The 24220-nt window shown below is 37.0% G+C and overlaps 1 protein-coding gene across 3 annotated transcripts in view; it reads left to right on the top strand.

Moving 5' to 3' along the window:
- Positions 1–24220, top strand: part of KLHL2 (kelch like family member 2) — a 72271-nt gene that overhangs the window by 4477 nt on the left and 43574 nt on the right. Inside the window, exons 2-4 of one of the 3 annotated variants that reach the window (XM_063424312.1) lie at positions 164–289; positions 5830–5936; positions 11329–11450. In XM_063424312.1, coding sequence (XP_063280382.1) covers positions 164–289; positions 5830–5936; positions 11329–11450 — 355 coding nt within the window. Of the gene's footprint in view, positions 1–163; positions 290–5829; positions 5937–11328; positions 11451–24220 lie in introns of those variants that run through there. The other 2 variants (XM_063424313.1, XM_063424315.1) reach the window with 2 other exon arrangements.

Raw genomic sequence — 24220 nt, 5'->3', positions numbered from 1 at the left:
TACCTATTCCTCTACACCTTTGGTAATAAGGAAACCAAAATTGCTTAAAGAAGTTTCAAGTGCAAATCTTCTCCTTCTCCCCACGAGGAAGGTGAACAAAATATAAAGTGACAGCACTGGAGATTAGACAGAAATATTAACTTTTTTTCCTCTTTCTTTCCAGGTGTACCAAACTTTGCCATCAGAAGCCCTTGGATCTGAAAGATGATAACACTGAAATTCACTGTCCTATTACAGTAAATCCATGGCACATGAAGAAAGCTTTTAAAGTTATGAATGAATTAAGAAGGTATTACTTCACTGTATACACCCGCCTGGAGTCCGTAGTTCATTTTTACTTTCATTTGCATTTGTTAAGTTAATAATAATAGTTTGTTTATTAAGAACATGCAATTTCAGAAGTATAGTTGAGGAGAAGGATTAAATATACAATGAAGTGATAGCTGAATGATAGCCATGTGATGATAGCAGTAATGTATGCAGTATGCTTTCGCACCTCATAAGTTAATCAAAGATAGTTTTATGAGACTTGAAAAATATTTACAGGTTGTACTTAAGGAGTTACAGCTACTGATCTTGTACATAGATGATCCTGGATAGATGAAAAGTGACTCTGGTTGAGCCTTAGGCTCTTTGTGTGCCTGTTGTTGATTTTTGTGGTAGGCTGTGAACCAGAAAAATGTTAAAATTTTCTAGTCTGGAGACATAGGTCACAGTATAAACCAACTGACCGTACATTTTCTTAGTTATCATTTGCTTGCCCTGTCGTGGTTGCGGGGGGAGGTGAATTTTTCCAGGGGGATGTGGGCAGGCCAATCAGTGATCAGGTTTGGTGCTGGCACTTAGATTGGCCACTCGGAAGTTTAGACATGCCTCTGAAGACACAAGGGGTTAAAAGCAGGACTCTAGGGGGGTTCGGCCTCTTTTGGATTCTGGTTTAAGCAGACAGACATCTCAGGCCTCCTCCCCCCGCCCAGCCACGAGGCTGGGTGGGGGAGGGGAAACACGTGGTCGGGCTCAGGTAATCCGGAGCCCCGGGAGGCAGGGAAGAGAGTGAACAAGACTGAGAGCTAGCCCCCATCTAAGATGGAGGGGTAGAAAACTGTGGAGCTGCCTTCTGTCCCCCGCCCTCCGAGAGAAAGTGCCCAGCTGCGTGAGAGTTGCCGAGCCTGAGAGTGCCTGAGCCTGCAACCCCCTGCAGAAAGAAACTTTTTTCCCAGACATTGATTCTCATAGCTAGTGGTTTCAGAAGAGAAAGAAAAAACAGCCTAAGACCGAGATGATAAAGCACGATTAGAAAGAACCCGATGGGCAGGGAATTGAAAAAGAGTAGCTTCTGAGCTGGACTTTTCTTGCATAATGTTAGCCATAAACTGAACTCTAGTCTCTTTGAACATAAACTGCATTTTTAGGTAGATGCCGCTGGCTCGACTTTGCTACAGTGACTAGCACTTTAAGAGTAGAGCAAACAGAGAAGAGAAGGGAGAGGGTGTGGTAGCGCCCTCTGCCCGCAGAGAAAAAAAAAGCCCTCGGCCCCAAGAGAAAGATGGGGAAAGCTCAAAATGAAAGCATCCTTAAAAGAGCCCTGTATGCAGTTTTAGCCTATGGACAGTGGTGAGAGCACTAGACATAGGAAAGAGAAAGTGTCCCCTGGCAGACTTCTCCGGACGGTGCCACGGGTGACATAGAAACACACAAAGAGTGGACCTGTGTTTCCTGAAGAGCAATCTGTGGTGCAGGAGAGACTCCTCTCTACCTTGCTGAATTGAAGATTGGTGGGGTTTTTTTTGAGTAGTGATTGTTTGATTTAAAACCCAAGGGTTTGGTCTATAGAGGGTAATGTGTAAAGGGTAGAAACTGAGAGAGGAGAAGAAATGTTCTGAGAAGTTTTTATTTCTGTCTCTGTGTGTGTGTTTAGAGTTTTCTATCTCTGTTCTTATGTAATGTAATAAAGTTTTGTTTTTCTGTTTTCAAAGTTTAAGCCTGCTCTGCTCTGTTCCTGATCACATCCCACAGTAGTTGTTAGGGAAAAAACATATTCATGGGTACATTAACATCTGGCCAGTGTTAACCCATGACAGCCCCCTGGGAGAAATTGATGAACTCCCAAATCAAATGTTGGAAGTAACTTTTCTCAATAAAGTTTTGTAAGACTTTGAGGGATAATACCATCAGTTCCAGTGAAACTGGGAGGCTGGTGCTAATGGTGTTCTTAGCATCCATATTGATTTATATTTTACATATGAGTAGGTGAAGTGATGTTGAAAACTGTGACAGCTGGTAATTAGAGCTCACAACTGAGCTCTGGAAATCAAGACTCACAGCTATCACTGATAGTAATTTAGCACTAACAGCAACAGTGGAGAAATTAAATAAATAAAAATACTTCTCTAGCAGAGACAGTACTGGAGGCTGTGAAAATCTTGTAGTTCTTTGTTATTTCCCATATAAAATTAAAAATTGGAGAGGCTTCTCTGAAAAGAAACACAACAACTGATACCCTTTTAAAGTATGCCTCTGCCTTTGACCTTTGCTGTTCCAAATAGGTAAATCTTTAAACCTGTGTGCTGGATAGACTGACAGTTGTTGCTTCAATGAAGTTATGCCCTTGGCTTTTTCAAGTGTCCCAGTAACCAGATTTGGTGTCTCAAGGAGCATGATAGAGCCTGGCTAGAGCCAGTAGCAATGACTTCCTGAGGATGAGCAAGAGTTTACATGGAGAAAGTTTTCCAGAATTAATCTTAACAATAGTTTTGGAAGTCAGAAACCTTACCTGCATTTTGCTGTGTTGCAAGTAAAATTCACCGTCTTCCAGCAGAGTGCATTTTTGAAGCCCATGGATTATTTTCAGAATGTACTTTGGTTTCCATGGTTACCTGAATTCAAATTGCTGTAGAAGCAATTTGAGCAATTTTGCCTTGCATGTATAAATACATGAAGTTTGAACAGGAGCTGTGCCATTTAACCTTAACTAGTTCTCATTTAATAAGGTAGTTGATACAACAATATTTACAATTTAAGCAGAGTACAGCTTTTAAGATGGTAAGTGGTAATTAAATAAAATTATAAACATTTCTAGTTGCATTCATTCATTTGAAATAAACAGAAAAATCTTAAAAATGTTTCAGACTACATTGCTCTAAACAAAGATCTAATATTAATCCAGTAGATGATATTTTTGATTTAGAAACAACTTTAAAAATGTACTGAATCTCAGTGCTTTTCATTAATGTAGCACACACAAACAGATGTTTGCCAGCAGTATACTCTCCAGGAAGTGAATAGCTAGTGAAAAAATCATTTGCTTAAGCCTCTATATACATTTGGTTTTGAATGCTTAAGTCTGTGTGTTTATGTTAAATTTTTGGCTGTTGTCAAGTTGTCTGGCTCTAGTAGCTTGTTAATGAGTTTTTATGTGCCTTCAAATTTAGACAAATTTTAGCAATTTTGTCCTTTGTATTTTTTGTCATTTCATTGCTCACCATTGTCAGAGAGCAGAGTCAATCCTTGCACACCATCACCTCAACACTAAGTAGAAAGCTCATTAGGATAGCTAATTAGTTCTTGACATATAACAAAGTTACACTCTGATGCCTGTCTTTTCAGTTTATTATAATTTGCTTTTATCACAATGGAATTTGATGTTACCTATATTTATTAAAATTCTCATTCTTACAAACAAGGCTTTACCAAAACCTTTTGAACATGGGGATAATGAACTTTCTTTGTATGAATCAATGAAGAATAGCCTGCAAGCTGGTAAACAGTTGCTCAGTTATTCTTAAATGCATGCTTTCTTATCCCCTTTTTCTCGTTTTCTTCACTATGATGGTGTATCCCCCACAATTCTGTTCATTCAGTCACACTATATAAGCAAATTGGTACAATACCACCTCAGAACACCACCTTTTCTCAAATAAGTTGATGCGCCCTCATGAAATGAAGGTGCTGAGTTGCTGTGGAAGCCGCAAGATTCTTGCAGCAGAGTACATGATGAAGTTTTTAAGTTTGTTTCTTCAGTAGTTTAGCTAATCAGCTCTGTAGTAATGCAGAGCATATTTGTTCACCTGATGCAGTTCCAGACTAGAGGTGTTACTATGTCTATGTATGTGCAATGTAATTAGTTAACCCTAATCGTGCATTGATGTAATTCTGTTGCTTCTGGCATCATTATCTTTAGTATTTCAGTGCAACTAAGTATAAAACATTCCTGTTGTTAGGATAAGTGCAGGTGTCTGATAAAGCTGGGTATCTGATGCCCTTTTATGAGTAGCTTTCTGTTTCCATTTTTTTTATAATAAATGTCATGGTTGTTTCAAGATCCTCTGAATTGCATGTTTCATGTGGTACAGTTGTTACCTTACATTGTACATGTTATTTGATAATAATATGCAATATTTCAAGGTGAACTTATGAGATTTACATAGTTGCTGTAGGTATTAAGTGCTGAAAGCAGAAATATAATGTTATGCCAGGATTGCAATGTGGCCCCAAAGGTTAGTTGTGGCCACCAAATTTTTTGGTATGTGATCTCTGCAAAACCACCTTCCTTGAGCCTGGGCTTATAAAAATTGGATGATTGCATAACTGAGAGATCAGAATTCTCTTTTGCACTGAGGTGAATATCTGAGCAGTTTGGCTGAGAACTCTAGTTCTGTCCAAGCAAAATGCAGCTGCTCACCTGTCTTTGCTACAACTCAGTGTGGTAGTTGCAAACTATTTAAAAGTCTTTAATGTGTATTTAGGTATGGTAAAAATTTGTCTTTTTGAAAGTACTGGGAATAGAAATCACTGGATTGGTGTACAGCTCTAGTTCCATCCCTAATAATAGTTTTCATACGTTCCATCATACTTTTCCCTCTGTTGCTGTGGCTCTGAGTTTTGTGGATTCCATATTGCCTCCACAGGGACAGTGCTAACATGAACAGGAAATAAAAAGCGACTGTAACTATGGCTATTTAGATGCTGTGAAATTGCAGCCTTTTGGTGTTGTGTGGTTTCTTTTTTTTTTCCTCCCTCCTCTTTCGGTCTAGAAAATTGGATTATGAAAAATACACATGTTATGGGTTTAGGTGGAAGAGATATAGCCAATAGCTGTAAACTGTGTTAGAAACACCTGTGTTAGGAGTGATTATAAATGAGATGTTAAATTATTGCAACTGAACAGGGAGGAAATATGTTACAGTCACAAAGGACAAGAATGCAAATGGATGTAATGAAGATACAAAGTCAGTCAAGATATGAAGTTAACCATAATAAATTCTAAACTGCTCAGACTGGAAAAAATAATTGCTGTTGTGTGCATGGACTGAATATGAAAAATGCTTGGAAAACAGTAAATATAGAGAAGATTGATTAGTGGATTTGAACAATTAAGTAGGCATGAGTTTTCAGTGTAATGTGACAGGCATCTCAGCTGAAGTTTGGATTCTTTGTTGTCTGTAAAGCCTTGTTTCTTATGTAATCTTTTGTAATGCTTATGTATCTTAAATTCTCTTTTTTCTATCATAGTTGTTCAAAGGGGCCCAGACTTCCAGAGAGAATATTTATAAATTGGGCTGATACAAATTATGGTTATTCAATGCAGAAAACTTCTATGCAATGAATCACAATTCACTTGTTTGATTTTTAGATAGTTTTGTGTACCCAAGCACTATCTGTAATCTGGTTGAGTAACAGCCATGTGGTCATGTAACACGTAAAAACTGCTTCATCAACATTGCCTGCCCCTTTTGATGGCATGGGAAAAGAAATTGTGTGTGATATCATATATATTTTACTGTTGTAGTTCACTTATGTGAAATTGCCTTCTCTGATATTTCTAAATAGTCAAAACTTGCTGTGTGATGTGACGATAGTAGCTGAAGACATGGAAATTGCAGCGCATAGAGTTGTGTTAGCCGCCTGCAGCCCCTACTTCCATGCCATGTTTACAGGTACCAAATGTTTCAATACTTACTATGTTATAATCCAGTCTAACTGTATAAAGAATAAAATTTCATTACTTTTGCTTTTTAGGAGGTAATTTGATTTTTAGATAAGCCGGTAGGAACATTTGGGATTCTTAATGTTTCTCTTTTTTTGCAGTCTAAGGACATACTGTCAACTTAGCCTTTGTTAGCATGATGAATGCTTTAAAAAGTCTCCTTAATTAAAAAACAGATGTTAAGTAAGCCAGCAACAGTCATTATACCCTTTAAGCCTCTAGTAATCTCACTTGTCCAAAAGGTTAAAATAACTTTCATGTGAATTTTGGAGTAAATTATGTCCTTTAACAACAACTGCTGCTACATTCTTCAGCCCATGAGTGCTCTAGGCTGTTAGCAGATATGAAAGCTTTCTGTGGCTTTGGCAGCCTATAGCTGGAGTGTGTGTTTCAGTATTTTTAGGGTAATTCTCCATGATATATATACTCTGCATCATTGCCACTACTTTTCTGTACAGGCTTGGTTCTACTTCTGCTCCCTCAATGCTGGCCAAGTTACTGCTTTACTCCTAGAGCAGGAATGCTGAGGGCTTGCAAGGCTAAGATAGGTTCAGGGTCATAAGAGCCTCCAGCTGAAATTCCTGTGCTGTGGGTTTAATTCCATCATGGTTATAAATCACATTGAAATAATGTGAAGTTCAGTGCCAAAGTAAGAATGCTACTAAATGTTTGTTAAAATTAACTTCTGAGGTTTTGACTGTTCCTCCTAAAATCTTGTGCCAGCTACAAAGTTAATGTCAACTGCCTGATATTAAAAGACTTCTCTGTAATCCATTGCTTCTGACCACCAGCTCAGATGGAGGTGGAAATATGACTCTTGGCCTGCCCATATGCAAACAGATTGGTGTTTTAATAATTTTAATCATATGCAACAAGATGGATGAAATTTGAAATACTGTTGTGTTCTGGGGAAGCAGCTCATCATTCTTGGTTTTATAGGCAAATATTTTGACATGTTCAAAGCCAGAAGTGGAGTAACTTCTACAACAATGCTTTAAAGTTGCTTGTAAAATTAAATATCTCTTCCTCAAGCAGTTCTTTAAGTTTGCATTTGTGGTTGAGACAAACATTCTGGGTGTCTGATAAATTCTTTCTTAATTTTTACTGCTGTCTATAAAATTAGAATAGAAAAAGCTGCTTCTACAGTTCCTTTTTATTGCCTTAGTAGCAGAGAAATGCAAGCCTCTTATGTTAGTTCTGTATTAAAGATTAACTGTTGTTGACTATCACATTGAAAATACTCTTTACTCAGAATATAGCTTTTATTATGTTTTCTGTGATTAAGACATTTCTCCTTGCCCTGACTGCCCCTTCTGTGAAGAAGTTTATTACCTGTTCAGACTGCCAGTGCAGCAGTGTCTGTAGCTGCTGTCTGGATAGAATTACTGAAATTTTCTCTTCCTTTGCTTCAGTCCCTTTTAAAACTTTTTACTTGTTTTATGTTTTTTAATGTAGGTGTTCTTTAGCCCCAGTGGTGCAGGAGGTGGGAATGCTTGCTTGAGTAATGAGTGTGAAGTGTTTAACTAATGTATCTATGGCAAGGTTTGTGTAGTTGGTGAGCCAAATAGGTGGGAGCTTTTGTAGAATTCAGCTGTGGCTTTAAGAGTTAGCAGATTTTATACTAGGCTTATAGGTTTCTTGCAGCATGGTCCAGCTGTGGTATTGGTGCTTTTCAGCCATCCCCTACACAAAAAATCCTGAATTTCATTGTGATTGTTCTCTCCATGAAACCTGGAATCCACATTTCTTAGGTGGATTTTTATTCTCATCCAGTAATCTGCAAGTTCAAATAAGCAAATTTGATCCCTTAACCAGCCACAACCAAATGGAGAAGTATCTTCTTCAATCCAGAATGAAACATGGACAGAAAAGACAGTAAAAATATTGCACTCTTATGCTTTAGGGTTACTTCTTGATTAGAAATTAGGAGCTTATATTTAGACATGTGTTTGTAGGTTGATTTCATCACTCTCTGTGTCACTAAATATTACTGCAGTGCAGGCTGGGATATGGCATTAACTAGATTCAAACTCTGTCTTTTTTTTCTTCCTTTTCTGTATTTGTACATCTAATGGTAGCCCTAATAATTATCTGGAAAGAAAAAGTTACTGTCTTTTAAAGTTATAAAATGTAGTAAGTTAGTGACAATTATCTGATGAGGAGAGGGGGGAAGAAAGTCCCTGCTATTTAATTTATGTTAATAGGAATATTTCTTTCTTCTTATACAGTGGAATTATTTTGAAATATGATTTAAATCTACTTAAATGTTTAGAGGAATTGATTATAAAGCATCAGAGAAGGGACTCTTCAGTGGCTGTACGGCCTCACTTCAGACAAGGATGACCCAAGTTTAATTTTCTTTTCTGCAACGGCAGTTATCCTTAGGGATTTACCTGCTCTCTTCACTTCCATTCTCCACTTGTAAAATTCTTGGGTAAAAAATAAAAAGAAGGAAAGAACCTTTTTTGCGTTACTTTGTGAGGAACCATGTAAGCTTTTTAGGTAGCCCCTTTAGTATCTTCACCTCAGCTGGTGCTTTGCTGCTGCTGCTTGGGAGGTTGGATCAGCTCAGTGCTTTCTTTCTGTTCACAATATGCTTTCCTATCATTAAGAACTGTGGAGACATGGTGGTGCTGCTTACCAGTCATAAACTGAGTTCTTCAGCAGGTTGAATTCTAGACTGAGACTGCCTGCTGAGTGCATCTCTGGTTTCCTCTATATGATCTATCAAACAGATATGGGTTGATCTAGAATTGTAGTAAGATTGCATGTCTGGTTCGCATGAAAGTTGGAAGCAAGTATTTTTGTTGGGTTTTTTGTTGGGCTGTGGGATGTTTTGGGGTGGTGGTTTTTTTTTGGTTGGTTGGTTGGTTGGTTTTTTTCCCTTCTTGTTTAGGGTTTTTTTTTATTTTTATAGTCTGGGCTTGTTTTTTAAACAGAAAAAGTGCCTATCCATGACTCCAAAGCCTTGACACAAAATCTGAAAACAAATCTAATGTGCTTGCAGAATATCAAAATCTGTTCTCCCACACACACAATTTTCCCAGAGGGCCACCTCCACAGCACCTTGCATAATAAATAAGTTGCACCTTACATGGTCTGAAGATCAATAGGTTTAATCTGTGTCACACTAGAAGTAGGAACTTGGAATACAGGGCCCTGCAGGGAATGTGCTGGAGTCATCCTTCAAAGGTGTAGGGGAATGCTTCAGAAGTGCAGGTGAAAGGAGAAAGTTCTGTGGGGGCTGGATTTTGCTGCTTTTTATGTGGGTAGATGGTCTTTTGAACTTCTTGCCACTTAAAGGGTTGATTTGCAATGCCATTCTTTACCCTTCAGCTCAAAAAAAGGTATGGTATGATGAATAATGGTAACACATTTCTCAATGTGTTGATCTCAAAGTGATGATCTCTGCTGAAAGCACTGGGTAAAATGCAGTGTGACACTAACCCTAGAGACCAGAGGGTAAAAAACAATGAAAATGTGTACGACTTCATAAGAAAATATCAGCAGTGTTTAGCATGTTCTTGTTCACTTCTCTGTCCTGTCTGCTTTTCTTGTTGTATACATTAAATTTATTATATCACCAGTGCCCTTATCTCTAGATGCCTGTGCCTAAGGGAAAGAAATTATCTCTGACATAGAAGAATAAGAAACTAATGTATTCAGAGATGGGGATATACTCCTCCCAAGTCAAATTTTATCTATCTTCCAGCACAACTTTTGTAGTTCATGTTTTGTTTCTCACTGAAAGTCAGTGTGTTAGAAATGAGACGCTTGACATGGCCAATATATCAAGCAGCAATTTAATAATTAATTAATATGGTAAGGTGTGAGCAAAGGCAGCGCTGGGTACAGTGGTAGGGATTTTCCCTTCCAACTGCACACCGATTGCTGGACTTGCTGGTATTTTATTTGCTATATTCATGCATATTCATAGGCTTTCTCAGCAGTTTCCATTTCTAGTTTTAACGTCACAATTCAATACTTAACAGCCATAAATCTATAGATTGTCTTGTATAATTCTATAGACTATTGTGATCTATTTCGATATTTCAATACTCTAGGATGTACATTCAGGATATGTTTTTCCAGATGGTGGGGTTTGGCTTCCAGATGTGGGGGTCTCATTTCTATTTTCCAGGTCCATCAATCTCCGATAGTGATGTCCAGTTTCCCTCTTCAGAAGCCATAAATTAGTGAGCTGAAGTCTTGTTTTCGTGTCTAGGATGTTTTCTCACCTTCTGTGAAAGCCTGGGCCCCCTTCTTACTTCCTTCTTTTGTCTAAAAAGCCTTTTTACAGTCTAAAACTACAGTTAAAAATTCTTTAATACAAAGCAAGCTTCTAAGGTTATAATTATAAGACACTTATTACAGAATAGCTTAAGACTTATAATAGGTAATTGCAAGCAAAAGATTTATTCAAAAACTTCTTTCCATGCTTTCCTCAGTTGTTTATTAGAACTCATCTTTATAACTGTCCCATGGCCGTGTTCCACAACTACAATTACACAGATTTTCTTCATTTCCCTGACACGAAACATAACTTTGTATTTCACAAGTGCAGGAGAGTTTAAAGGTCTGAGATGACCCAATCTGGTAGTCATGAAGAAGGTTATAGTCATTACTTCAAAATATTTATTTGGATAGTTATTTCAGCCATAAAGAAAATATTGCACTTTGAGAAACATCATGTTTTGGAAGGTGGAAATTATTTTGCAGGCCTTTCTCTGAAGATAGGTTGTGGCATATGGCCAACATGTCAGCCTCCGCAAAATGAGATCCAACAAGTTTTCCTTTGCTTACCATTTTGTCTTAGCTTGAGTTTGAACTGCTAAATTAGATCTGTAAAAGAGGTGAAATCACTTAGGGAATAATAAGTAGGCAAGTAAAAAAATATTTATGTTAATTCTTCTGTGCGGATATAACTTTTCTTATTTAAATAAATTTACTCCAGACTGTGTTTGGTGTGCTCCTTCAATTAAGAAGTTAATAAAGCTAGAGTATTTTAATATCTTTCTTTCCCAGCACAATGTTTTTTGTATGCATTTGAAGTGTCCTATTTAGGTCTGATAACAATATTTTCCTGATACTGTACACTGGAAAAAATAGGTCACCTGCACTAAAAGTATTGACCTAGGTAGCATTTGCAAGATGGAAACAACAAAATCTACCCTGCTCACTGGAGGAAGGAAGGAAGGAAAGAAAGAAAGAAATTAAATTATTAGTGTTGAAGTTTTTCTACTGTCACAACTGTTCATGCACAAAATTTCTGCTGCTATTAAACTTCTATGTTCATGCTGTATTTTCATCTTATTTACTTGACTAATAAACTGTGTTTGTAGGTGAGATGAGTGAAAGCCGAGCAAAAAAAGTTCGAATAAAGCAAGTTGATGGCTGGACTCTAAGGATGCTTATTGATTATATTTACACTGCTGAAATTCAAGTTACAGAAGAAAATGTGCAGGTAAGAGTGAGACTATTTTCTGCAACAAATGAGATGCAACGTGCAGAGTAATTTCTTTTGTCCATGTGGTTCAACTCTGACATGGGAAATCTCATCTGTAAACTGGAATTTTTTCAGACCTTGTGCTTACAAAGCAAGTAGTCATGCTCTTTAAATTGTGGGTCAAATTCAAAGACAATTCAAATAAATGAAGAGTTAGTTGACTTCAGCGGGGTTTGCAACCAAACCTTATGTAATGCAATAAAATAGCTGGTCTACTCTGCCTAAAATTAATGCTGTCAGGCACCTCTGTATCACCCCTTCTCTAATATTTAAGTGAAATTTACATAAGCATTGTAGATTTATTCCTAAATGTGAAACCATGTTGTCCAATTAAGCTGTCCTGTTTATTTTTTCCCTGTTAGCCTGTACAATAAAGTACATTTTCCTGCTCAATCTCTGTAATTTGCCAGTGACCAACTGTGCAGAAATTTTTAGTTTCTGCTTTTTAATCAACCAATATCTATCATGAAGGTTTTGTCCATCCCACACAAAGCTAATAATTTTTTCCAATTGGCTGTACCTTAAGATGAAGCTTCAATTAGAATAAAACAAACCAAGCTTAGAAAACATAGCCTCCTGCATTTAATATTTTCTAAATGTAGATGGAATTAAAATGGACAGAGTAGATTTTCCTTCCAGTATCTTTTGAGATTTGTTGTAGAGGTTTGATAAGTTTAAAACTAGTTGCATAAGGGGTGATACATTTACTTCTCATATTTTTCTTCGTATTCCTTTGCTCTTCTTTCTATTCTTGCCCAATGCCAAATAACTGGTTATTAGCAGTTATTTTGCTGCTTTAGCAGGGTGCAAAACCATGTTGTTGTATTTGGCATTGAAAACTTCTGTTGCAATTATGTATTCTGAAATTAATTGCTTTCACTGGACAATTGGCTGAAATTAATAGCATTTTATTGGCTGCTGAATCCAATGGGGACGCTGCTTGTTTTAGCCCTGCTTGTTTGAAGACTTCCTGAAATGAGAATGCTGCCATCTTGAAACAAAATATCCTGCTACTAAGACTTCCATATCTTGGGTCATAAAATTATCATAAGTCATTTAATTCTGCAAGACTAATTTCTTGTCTTTCTTAATGACTTGTTTCTTAAGAATCTTCATTTTTAAGGAATTGTTCTGGTCTGATGATGAATGTACATAGTGAAAAAAAAGACTGAAATTCTGTTGTATTTTACCAATCTGGTGGTTGCCCAAATCTCTGTATTGCTGTGGAAGAACTTGAACAAATCCAGAGCTGTCAGAGATTCCCTAACAGACTTCTTGCTGCTTGATCATTCTGGCTTTTCATCCCTAAAGTAGAATATTGTGTCTTGCTGACAGAGCTTAATGGCCCTAATCTTGTACATTTGATCCATAACTTTGGAGTGGACTTAACAGGCAGCCCTACTGTATTTTGGCTGTAGGTGCTGCCTAGGAGGAGGCATTATCACCCATCCTTGGCAATGCTGACTCCTCCATGTTAATGGGGAGGAAAAGCATTATATTTCTTCCTCTCACAGGAGTAATTGAAGGCCAGAAATTGACTGGTTTAATGCTCATGGCTCTGATAGGGCTTTAATTTGAATGGCTCCAAATTATCTGTCTGAAGAAAGATATCTGATGATGCTGGGGATGTTTGTATAAATAATATGGCTTGGTGAGTGATATTACAAGTTTGTGGTTACTTGAGTACTGAGAAGAAAGGCTTCTAAACTGGGTTTTGATTTTTTTTTTTTCCAATATAGTGGCACTTTAATGCTGATGGTGAATATACTTATAATGTGACTGTACTGAATGTAAACTTATTCTTTGTCACTTTCATCCTTTTTGCATTATTATTACTAGATATGTAGAGTTTATTTGCATTACAGCAGAAATAAACACTATGGATAAAAATAAATATGCTGATGCAAATTCTTTTCCTTAAGCCTGAAAGCCAAGATGGGAAAAATGTTCCTGTGACTTTGTGGAAATCTAGAAACCTAGTGCAGATTGTCAGGCCTTAGTTAAAAATGTGTTCTTTCCATAAGCATGTTGCATGCTATTGAGATTAATTTTATCTCTCAAATTCTTGTCTATATGACCTAGAAGATACTGTGAAATTTTGGCAGTGGTTAGGAATTTATCTTGTAGTAAAACAGACGCGTGAAAACCTAAGATGCCATTTTATATTTGAATTAATGTGTTGAACTGGAGCTTCAGCTTCTTGGTAGCTGCTTATGATTCTTATTCTGTTACCCTTTATGGGATTTCAAGTGTATCATTCCATCTCTTCAGGTTATACATAGTAAGAATAGGTATTGAATTAATTTCTAATATGCGATACAATGTTTGAAGAAGATGTGCAAGCTTCATGTTTAAGTAATGTAAAATTGCTAAGTAGTTCTTGGTATTAAAATAGCTGCATTGTGTATTTATGAAAACTAATTATAAAGGAATACATAATCATAGCTCAGCTCATTGGTCTTTCTCAAGGGGCAGGTTAACTCTGAGCTTCTTTGCTTAGAATCTTACTTCATCTAGATGTGGACAGGAGAGTGCTTCCTCACTGTGCCTTTGCAGCTTCTCAGTGAGAACTGTCCATTTTTTTCTCCCCACTGTGCTGTTCTCACTTATGTATGTTTTTGGGCAGGTGTGCAAGTGGAAAAATCAGGTGTAAGTCAGTGTTTTAGGAGAAAACCACATTCATTTAGCCCATAAACTATCAACACAGGAGGCCCTGGTCACTGGATGTTATCACTACATTAGTTAAATACAAAAGAACATTTGTTCTTTTCTTCAGTTCTTGGTTCAGTAGGGTCCCCCCAGCCTGCAACAATAAGACAGCTGATATATGAATGTGTACATTCTTTTAGTGTTTGTCCTTCATTTAGAACAAGTTATTTTATAATTCATCTCTAGTGGCACTCACTTTGCATAATGCCATACCAGTGTTTCTGCTGTATTTACGTATTAAGTCACATTTTTCTGCATTCTTAGCTGTTTGCTTTTCCCTTTTTTTTTTTTTTTAGGAAGGAAATTAAATGTCAGACTTAGTGCAATATCTCATTCTTCATATTTTAACAAGGGTTATCCAGGTTAATGTTTCCAGAAGGCAAATCAACTTTCCTGCATATCAAATTTTTTTTGATATCCATATAGGTATTAACTACATGCAGTGCACAATGTGGGAGAGTTAGTTACTATAAGAAGCTCATGCGTGAGTAACTCTCCCACACTATGCATATGCATTGCAGCCCCTTTTTAGTCAACTGTACACCTCGGGGCTCTCCTGACAACAAATACATTGGAGGAGAAATTCCTGCAGTTGTTGACAGGCTGTGGATTTGTTATGGGCTTTAGAGGTCAGCCTGCTGATACAGGTTGAGTGGAATGTGATTTGAGTAAACACAAGTTAGGTGATTGGGTTCCTTTCTGATTCCCTGCTACAGGTCTCTTTTCCTTTAATTGTGCTGATACAACTATTTGCTGGACTGTTTTATAAAGCAGATTGCTGAACTCAAAATCTGACAGCATAACTCTCTATCTCTACTTCCACCTCACATGGGGTTTTGGGGGATTTTTGAGTTATTCTTACCTTGGATCACAGCCCTGTCAGTTGTTTTCACCCAATGCTTGGGGTTAGTGTATTGAAGTGTAGGAACATACACCAGTGTTGGGCGTAGATGTTTCCCTGCAGCCTGGGGCAAGCATTACATGTAGCTTCACTTTGCTGCTACTGCTATCTTGCTTTTGAACAAGATGAGTGCATGAGAGATAGTAGAAGAGAAAATCACAAAAAATTCTATTTTTACAACTGTATAACTCTGTCCTGGCATATTTTTTCCTTTCAAGAATTTTGTTAGGTACAACAAACATGAAGTCCAGAATCCTGAATAGGGTAGTTTTCAAGAAGTATCATTTTTTCTGCTCATTTTCTGAAATTATTCAAGAACGTTTGCACAGTAATAACCATATTATGAACAGTAACATGTATGGATTTTTTTTTGTAACTATTACTGTTTACGCAGATTGCCATAAAAAGTACAACAGAGATGCTTCTATTTATGTGGTGTCATGGAGTGTGGACATAAGAGTTGACAGCACATTTGATTTAAGGTGCTGTCAAAACAAGGTCTGAAAAAGCAGCTGATTTCCCCAAGAAATCCTCAAAAAAGAAGATCCTAATGTTGTCCCAGCTATTTACTAAGGTAGACATTTTACAGTACCATGTTTGGTAGTGCGGGCTTTGACTATTCATGCCACAACTCATCACCTCTAGCTGATCAGTGTTGCAGGGTTGTTAGAGTCTGAAAAATCCTCAAGGTTGAAAATGAGCCTGTACTTCACACCAAAATCCAGACAAGTCCCACAGTTTAAGAAAAGAAATGTATGCTTTTTAAGATGGTCAGCTTCAGAATTATATTTGTGGCATGACCCACAAGCATTGCATCATGCCATAAGTTGAACTGAGGGTATGTTAAAGGAGCATGAAGAAGAAGGAATGTGATGTTACAGGGAATAGTGTAAAAGATAATTGCTCCTGAGCTCTGTAAAGCAGTGACTGAATGTATTTAGACTTGGCAGAACATATTTAACAATGGAAACTGGATGATAATCCTTAGCTGGTTTATTTCAGTTGCTTTAATAGTTTTTCTAGTTCAAAAGGCAGGTAGTATCTGACTTAAATGTTCTGGTCTATATTAGACTAATTAATGGTACTTCCTTCTGTCATCTTGTAAAGCGACTTGTTGCTGTTTTGCTGCAATAATCTCATGTATTGAATGATTATTCTTATTCATATACTTTAGTTTTTTTCTTTAGGCTAAACATCATAGACTGTTGTTTGGACACAGTAGTTTCTGAATCTTTTACCATTCTTCTTGCTCTGCTAGACTCTTTCCATTTTACCTATATCTGCATATTTAACATGCAATGGCCAAATTGGTCCATTAAGGCATTGTTACTGCAGACAAGAGTGAAACTATTGTCTTGTGAATAAAAAATACAGTGTTTTATTCTTTATGCCATTAATTTTCCAGTAACAAGACATGAATTCTGGTAGTCACTATATGTTTGTGCTGGTGGAGAGAATGAGAACATGAAAGTAGTTATCATACAGTGGGAGAAAGAAGTTGTGACACCTCTTCCTTTTGGTAAAAGCCATTTTGAGGGATTTGTTGTTTTAAGCATTTATGCTTGTTAGCATAATACTTCTAATGAACCAAAACTGCAACCAGTGGAAGTCATAATCTGATTTAATAGTAGTAGAGTGTCTTTCAGTGAGTTTAGTGGGCAAGACTTCAGGTTCACACCAGGAATTTTCTGTTAGAAAGAGATGCTAATTTGCAAGTCTGTTTCCAGAGTACAACCACCTGTTAAAATTGGTTTAAAAAAAATGCAAAGAAAATAATTATTTTCATTTTGGAGAGATGTTTAGTTATATTTTAAAATGCACCAGTGACAGAAAAAAAATAGCCTGCTGAAAATCTTGTAAAATTATATCTGGTTTAGGGGTGGAAGGGCAGGAGAGAAGCAAGATATGTACAAATTATTTTAAAACTGAAAGAAAAATGTAGAAGAGAGCATTCCACAAAATAGAATGCAAAATAATGAGCAGTCCAGACTTGTGTATGTTGAGGAGAACAAAAACCCCCAACAAACCAGCAAAGAGGATATATTAATTTCAATAAAATGCAGTAGAACTATGTATGATCAATAAGATGAAGTCCATGCATACGTAGGGTCTGCATTTACCATGCCTAATTGTCACTGAATATTAATTTAAAGGCAAAAATAAAATTCTGTGCAGCATGAAACATTCTTTATTTGCTCTTCTGCTAAGCACTAGAATAAAGTCAGATAAGAATATTCAGAATAAATTGTTGTATTGTACTTAGCATTGGTGTGCTTATGATGAGCTCTATGCACTGTTATGTGGGTAGGATATGAAATAACCTGTTTAGGGGCTACCAATTTGTTCTGAAACTTGTATTACCAGAATGTCAGATTTGGTAATGGAGTTGGTTTTTCCTCCCACCTGTGTCTCATGATGGTCTCAGATTCTGTCCTTCAGTACCCTTTCTATTAAGGGTCAGGTACAACAGTTTACAGGAGTTTAATTAAAAAGAGAGTTCAGGATCATGATAGAATATCCATTTTAACAACTTACCATTGCACATCAACTGAACAATAGCAGCTAGTTGTGTGTGCTTTTAGCTTGAAGAAAATACAGAATGACTTAATATAAGTCAGTTTATAAGACTGATCTCTTTACTTGATATTTGCCATAGTCTTTGAGCACTTACATGACCAAATTAATAAAGCTTATATTCCAGTAATCCTCAAAGCTATACTATCTTTGTATCTGAACTGAGAGTCAAAATACTCCTAGGAATATTGTGATACTTGTCAAGCTTTATCCTTGGAAACAAATTGTGTATATGAACAGTTGACTAAACTAAGTGTCTTTATAGGAGTTAGCAAGACTGTGATGTGTGAAGAGCATAAAGCATGTGTTTTGGAACTAGTTTCATTTTAGCTATCTGACTTGGAATGTTTTTCAAGAGTTTATGAGGCCTGCCAATAAAGTATACCTTTAAGCACTACAGAACTTCTCTTTTCCCTTATTGGATCAAAAATATGTCCCTCGCTTTCAAAGGGGTATATCCAAAGGGGTATATTTTCCTTATGAGTATAGGAAGTTTTCTGTGTTAATCGGGGTAGATTTTTCCTTTTTAGAATCCAAGGCTGACTTTACAAAGGTTCTTTACAAATGTGTGATTGGGCATTGTAAGAGGAGGGAGCTGAATTCAGTACTTGAACAGACACGCATTGTGTCCTGGAAGTATGCCTGCTGCTGTGTAAGTGGGTGGAAGAGATAAAAGAAATATTTATCCAACTGAACTGAATCCTGTGAAGCTTTCACTGAATCTTATAATGCAGTAGGTTCTGTTTCAAATATAAAATACATATTTTGTATATGAAACTGATTTGAGAGAAGGTAGTGCTGAAATTGCTTCTATGGGAATTGGCTGTTCTCCTTCAGAGAAACTAAGAAAGAGATGTGTGGAAAAATGCCCTAAAAGGGGCAAGATGGGAATAAGTCGGATCTTGATGCATTGACATATGTGCCTCTAGCCACCTCTTCTTTAAAATCCTTTTGATAATCAGGGAAAGTGAAACAGCTTAAATAGAAGTATATCTTGAGATGAGTGGGTGCTGGTAGGCTGGATCTAGGCAATTATATTCCTACTGGTCATGATTAACACCTTGCGTGTCACCAAGAGACCAACAGATACTTAATATAGGTCCAGTACGTCCCCAGTCATGCACTCTACTGAAATGCAGGGCTCCTAAAGAAGAATTTATTCTAAATTAGCAGCAACTGCTGAATGGTTTTCAAATAGATGATGATGTTCTAGACAGTGCAGTTTGGTGATGCAGATGGGTCATGATAGCAGTTTTTCTAGCTAGAAGCAGTCACAGCATTCTAGCAGATGCAAGTAACTTAATAAAACTGTTACTGCTGTACCACAGGTTACTCAAGTTGGCTCTCTGAAGTTTGCTGAGTGGTTGTTGATAAAGGCCTTTTATTTACTTGCATTTGCCTCTATTTACTAACCACAGTTTTCTGATGAAAGCATTTAAAATTAATCACTTTATTATTTATTAACTGAATAGAATTTTGAGGTATGTTTTAAGCCAGTGGGTTGTCATTATGCCTGTCTCCATCCTGTCCTCACCCTGTCCCCACTGGTTCTTTGTAGAGATTTCCTCTTGCATCACCACAGTGCCTATATAGTCACTCCATCTTAGTTTAGCTTCCAAAGTCTTTCCTGCAATACATGGCTGCTTACATGTTAGATGCTAGAGACAGAGTATTGGACCATGTGAGTATTCCTCTGAACTGATTTGTTGCTAAAGTCTGCATGCTTCTGAAGAAGAATGCAGTTAGGTCAGATAATACCAATCCTGTTGAAGATAAGTGATACTTATTTTGTTGTAGGGTTTTGTTTTTTTTCTTTCTAGAGAATTTTTTGAAGTAAATGATTATAAGTTGTTTCTCTTACTGTTCCTAAAAAAGTGAAGCAATATTGCACTGATTTCCCTGTCAATAGCTGCAGTAGATTTTTTCAAAAAATGAAAATAGCTTTGACTTTTACCTTAGTTTGTTGATAGCATCTTTAGAGGTGAAATCTGTGAATTTCTATTTCCTGTGACTAAAATTTAACTTGTCAGAGACTCTCAGCAAAGTATCCCAGTGCAGCACATGTTCTTTTAGACAGACTGGTAGGCCAAATCTTCTTTAAAAGATTTCTGTACAGCTGTCTTTTAAGCTGCTCATATAGTTTTATTTTTCTGAGCTGATACTGATTTCTGATTCCCAAATAATCTCCTATAAAATTTTGGATAGATTTGGCTTCCTGCCTGCAATATATCATGAGTAAGGTGCTAATTATTGAGCCCTGAGGTGACAGGTTACAATCCTGCTTGTTTCTGAGATAATTAAAGTATTTGTCATGGGCTTTGGTTCCCTTATCTTTCATATCCTGGCTTTTTTCAGACTTAGATTAATCTTGAAACCACCATATTTCCACCATCATATTTCATTTTACCATCACTTTTTGCTTTGTCTTCATGAAAACCTAAAATGTTCTGTCCATAAACTCACTTCTTTCTTTCTTAACAGGTTTCAGGCAACTGCACAAGTTCTTGAAAGCATTTTCTTCTTCAAAAATCGTTTTATGTAACTGAGCTATGCGAGTGTCAAAAACTATTGGCGGTTGTTGATCTTATTTCCCTGACATAGATATTATTAAAGCTTTAGGAGGAGATGGAGTTCTTTATTGGATCATCTTATAGAGCCTTAAAAATAAACAAGCCTTTGGCCTTTCTGCTCATCTCCATTGTGGCTGCTGTGGCATAGACACTGAATAATGAAAGCTTTGTCAAATTCTGAAGTTGTATTCAAAGTCATTCAGGTTAAAATGCTTTATAAAACTGGCTCATCGTAATGAGTTTATGATTAAAACAGGATTAACTGATTTTTTTAAATTCTGATGTATGTTGAAACTACATGGTAATCCAAACTTTCACTTTTATTCTTTTATGACTGCACAGTTCTAATAATATTAGGGGCTTGCTGACACTGCAGAGAGGTACTTGAATCCAAGCTGACATGAGTTTCATTACAAACCCTATTCATAGAAACATGTTTAGGTCTTACTGGGCAAGAACTTAATGTTGGACTAAACAGCCTTATAGTGTGCTCTTCATTTGTGTGTGCTGGAAGACCACCACTGTGTTTTGCTGTTTGTATGTATTTTATACTTAAGGCTTCAAGCAACCATCTGATTACCTCCTTTTGACCTATTTTTGTATTTATGACAACAGCTTTAAGGATTTTAATAATATGAGGGCACAACTAATATGTGGCATAGCTGGAGGAGAGACAGTGGCACACTCCTTGAATTTATATGCATTGTAAGACATGTCAGGCAATAGTAAATGATCTCATTTTTTCCAGTGAAATAAACCTAGTAGGCGTTCTTCATTTGCTTATATGTGCCTGCCTGTCAGGAGAATGAGTGTAGGAGGGAAGGGAAAAGAGGAGTGCAATCTTTTTACAGGTGTATTTTATTACAAATATAAGCTTCATTAATTTGCACTTTAAATGAGTAAGCTTCACCTAAGAGCTGCTGACCAAAATACTAAGCAAACAGCTTTGCTGGAAAATTTAATATTTTGTTCTCTGACAATTTTTAAATGCATTTAAAATGTATTTTTCTCTGGTTTTCTTCGTAGCATATCTTTTGTGATTTTAGCTATTACATATGTGCAAAGTAGAACTGCCTGGTTTTGGGGGGCACATTATTATTATGTGCACTGCAGAATAGCTATTGTTGCTATATTGTCACTCCCCTATGTTTGTTTTTAACTGAGGAACTGGGTTTTTGATGTGGCTGAAGATGTATTCCAAAGCCTCACACTTATTTGATAGATGTTTGATGCTCTCTTCAAGGATTTCCATTTCTGATCTGGCATGCTTGGTGGGTATGTGACAGGAGGAAATCACACTGTGTGCTCAGTGTGAGGAAAGCATTAAGGGTTGCTGAAACTGGTAGCCTGATAACGACTAGGTGACTGCAGCTCCATATCTCCAAGCTGCAGCCTGGTAGTGAGGCTGAGCATGTGTTTGCAGTAGGTACATGCACAGTCACGTGTACAGAACACACTGCCAGCCCCTCAGATCAATGCAGACAGAAACACTCACTTCATGTCTCAATTCTCTCGAGCTGGGCTGTCTTCCTGAAACAGTCTCTTGGACATGTCTTTTCAATATCTTTTGTATTGTTAAGACAAACTGAATAAATACAATTCACACAACTTCATTTAGGGATAAAATTCTTTCCCACATCCTCTCCTGGATTATAGAGGATGGTGAAGTTCATGAGGTAAGTAGCAAAAGGAATTTGCAGAGAAAGCAATTGCTGTGTCTGTACAGCTGTAGCTGTGGTTAAGGCAGAGGGAAAAATGGTGGCAGGACCACCAGAACCAGGAGAAGCAGATGTTGCACAGATATGGCAAATACTCTCTCCTGAGGTATTCACATTTTTATGTTCCTGCCTTTTTTTCCTTTCCCTCCTGCGATATCTTAGTGTAATTTCTCTCTGTCCTCCAAATTATGCTTTTTGATTTTTTTTTTTGGCTGGCTGAATGGGGATCCAAGAATATTTTTCGTAAAGAAAATTGCATAGGCAGAAGAGTATGAGCCTTGTAGGAATGAAAAGATGAACCTGGATGGACATTTGAGCTGTTGTACCCTGGTTTATAGGTGCCAAAGAGAAATACATAAGGGAGAAACAGAACTGAGAATGAGCACCAAAGAGAAAATTAATCTAAAATGTGGATGAAAAGATATGAGGAGTGAATCAAAATTGTCCCAAGGCTGTAAAAGGCTGTCTTGGACTATCAAGTGCCAGTGTGTGTAGGAGGCAGAGAGTCATATTTCTTCCAGAGACTGTTGTCTTGTGGACTGAATCACAGATTTCCCCTGTCTCAAAATCTCTGTACCTTCAGAAGATGTTTGGGTGTTCTGGTTTTTGTGTTTTGGTTTTGATTTGGGTTTTTTATTGTGGGAGGGGGAATGTGGGCTGAGGTTTATGAAACCACTTGTTTCTGCTTATTTGGAAGGGACTTGTGGGCAAAGGCGGTGAAGAGCCTTGTAGCTTGGCTATGTCAGCATGGTCTAAGCAAGAGCCAAGGAATGAATCAGAAACTCTTGGAGGAGGTGATGGGGTGAGAGAGAAGTGGGGTTGAGGCAGGAGTGTGTTACAGAAGAGATACTGATCTGTAATCCTGCAATTCAGAAGCATGTGATTCTGATTACTGTGGGAGGTGAATGGGAAGTCACCGAGGGATTTAAACAGGCACGTTTAATTTAAATGATAAAAAGAATAAAACACTATACTCAGCACTGCAGCTCTAAATATAACATCTGTTAGTTTCATGCATATTGCTTCTTTAATGAGTGATTTAGGAGAGCACGTGAGCTGTCAGAGCCATGCATGAGAAAGGTGCCAAAAACGAATTCAGGTAGAAAGTCCCAATTATGCCAATGGACTGTGCAAGGTGCATCCTCTTACATATCAAGGGTAGGCTTAGAGAGAGGGTCAAAAGATGAAGCACAAAAGCAAATGAATAAAAACATCCAATTGCTAGAGTAAATAGGATTTTATAGACATATTTGTAAAAATATTCCTTGTATACCCACAGAAAAGAAATTTTTAAAGTGAGGTGGCTGAGACTATATGAAAATGTTATGTTCTCTAGCTGGCTATTCCTTGCAATTTCAGCTCATGTTTTAGCTAATCACCACAATGTCAAAATAGTACATCACCTGTGCATTATAGAGACTATCAAGGATTTGGTTTTTGTTAGTGACAGGTGAGATAAGGAAAGTTCAAGCTTCTCATATGTTTTAGAATTCTGTTTATGAGTTGTTCGCTACTAAATCCTCCTGTAATTCTTAGCATGGTCCAGAAATAATCATATCAAAGGCTTTTGAAAGTCAAGTTAGTTATAGTCCCTCCTAAATTGTCACATGATGAGCAATAAATAGATCAAAAATCCCTAGGGAGGAAAGGAACAAATAGGAATAAATAGTTGGGTTTTGCTGTATCGAAGTGAATGTAGTGTGTCACAGGCTTCCAAAGGACCTATTTCATTTAGTTTTAAAAAGTAGGTAGCAAAAGATGTAGGTGATGAACTGGTTTAAGTATTTTTTTCAAGATCAGACAAAAATAGAAAATCTCACTGCTTTCTAGCTAAGCTAGATGTCAGGCTATCATGATCACAGACCAAAATTAATGTTGGAAAGTGTAAAGTAATGCATAAAAAGAAAAACATTGAATTACTCCTACGTATTGCTATGTTTTACATTAACAGCTTTTCCTAGTATAGGATAACATACTGTAGTCACCTTAGAAAAACTTCTGCTATTGTAAAATAGTGTCTTTAAAACAAAGCATAAAAAATGGCACAGCAGTATCTGTATGTCATTGTAGAAATCTGCATCATCACCTGGAACATTGTTGGATGGTCTAAAATATGACAGAAATAGCATGCTTTGTGGAAAGGCTTAAAGCCATTAAAGGCATGAGAAGCTATCATTTGAGAGAGGAAGGGAATTCAGGCCATTTCTAGGTTGACTGTGAGTTGACTAAAATAGGACTTATTTTTTTTTCGAGTGT

Source organism: Prinia subflava (genome assembly GCF_021018805.1).
Source record: "Prinia subflava isolate CZ2003 ecotype Zambia chromosome W unlocalized genomic scaffold, Cam_Psub_1.2 scaffold_2cwr_NEW, whole genome shotgun sequence".
In the NCBI taxonomy this organism is placed as follows: domain Eukaryota; kingdom Metazoa; phylum Chordata; class Aves; order Passeriformes; family Cisticolidae; genus Prinia; species Prinia subflava.
This window is presented reverse-complemented; position numbering and strand designations above follow the sequence as displayed.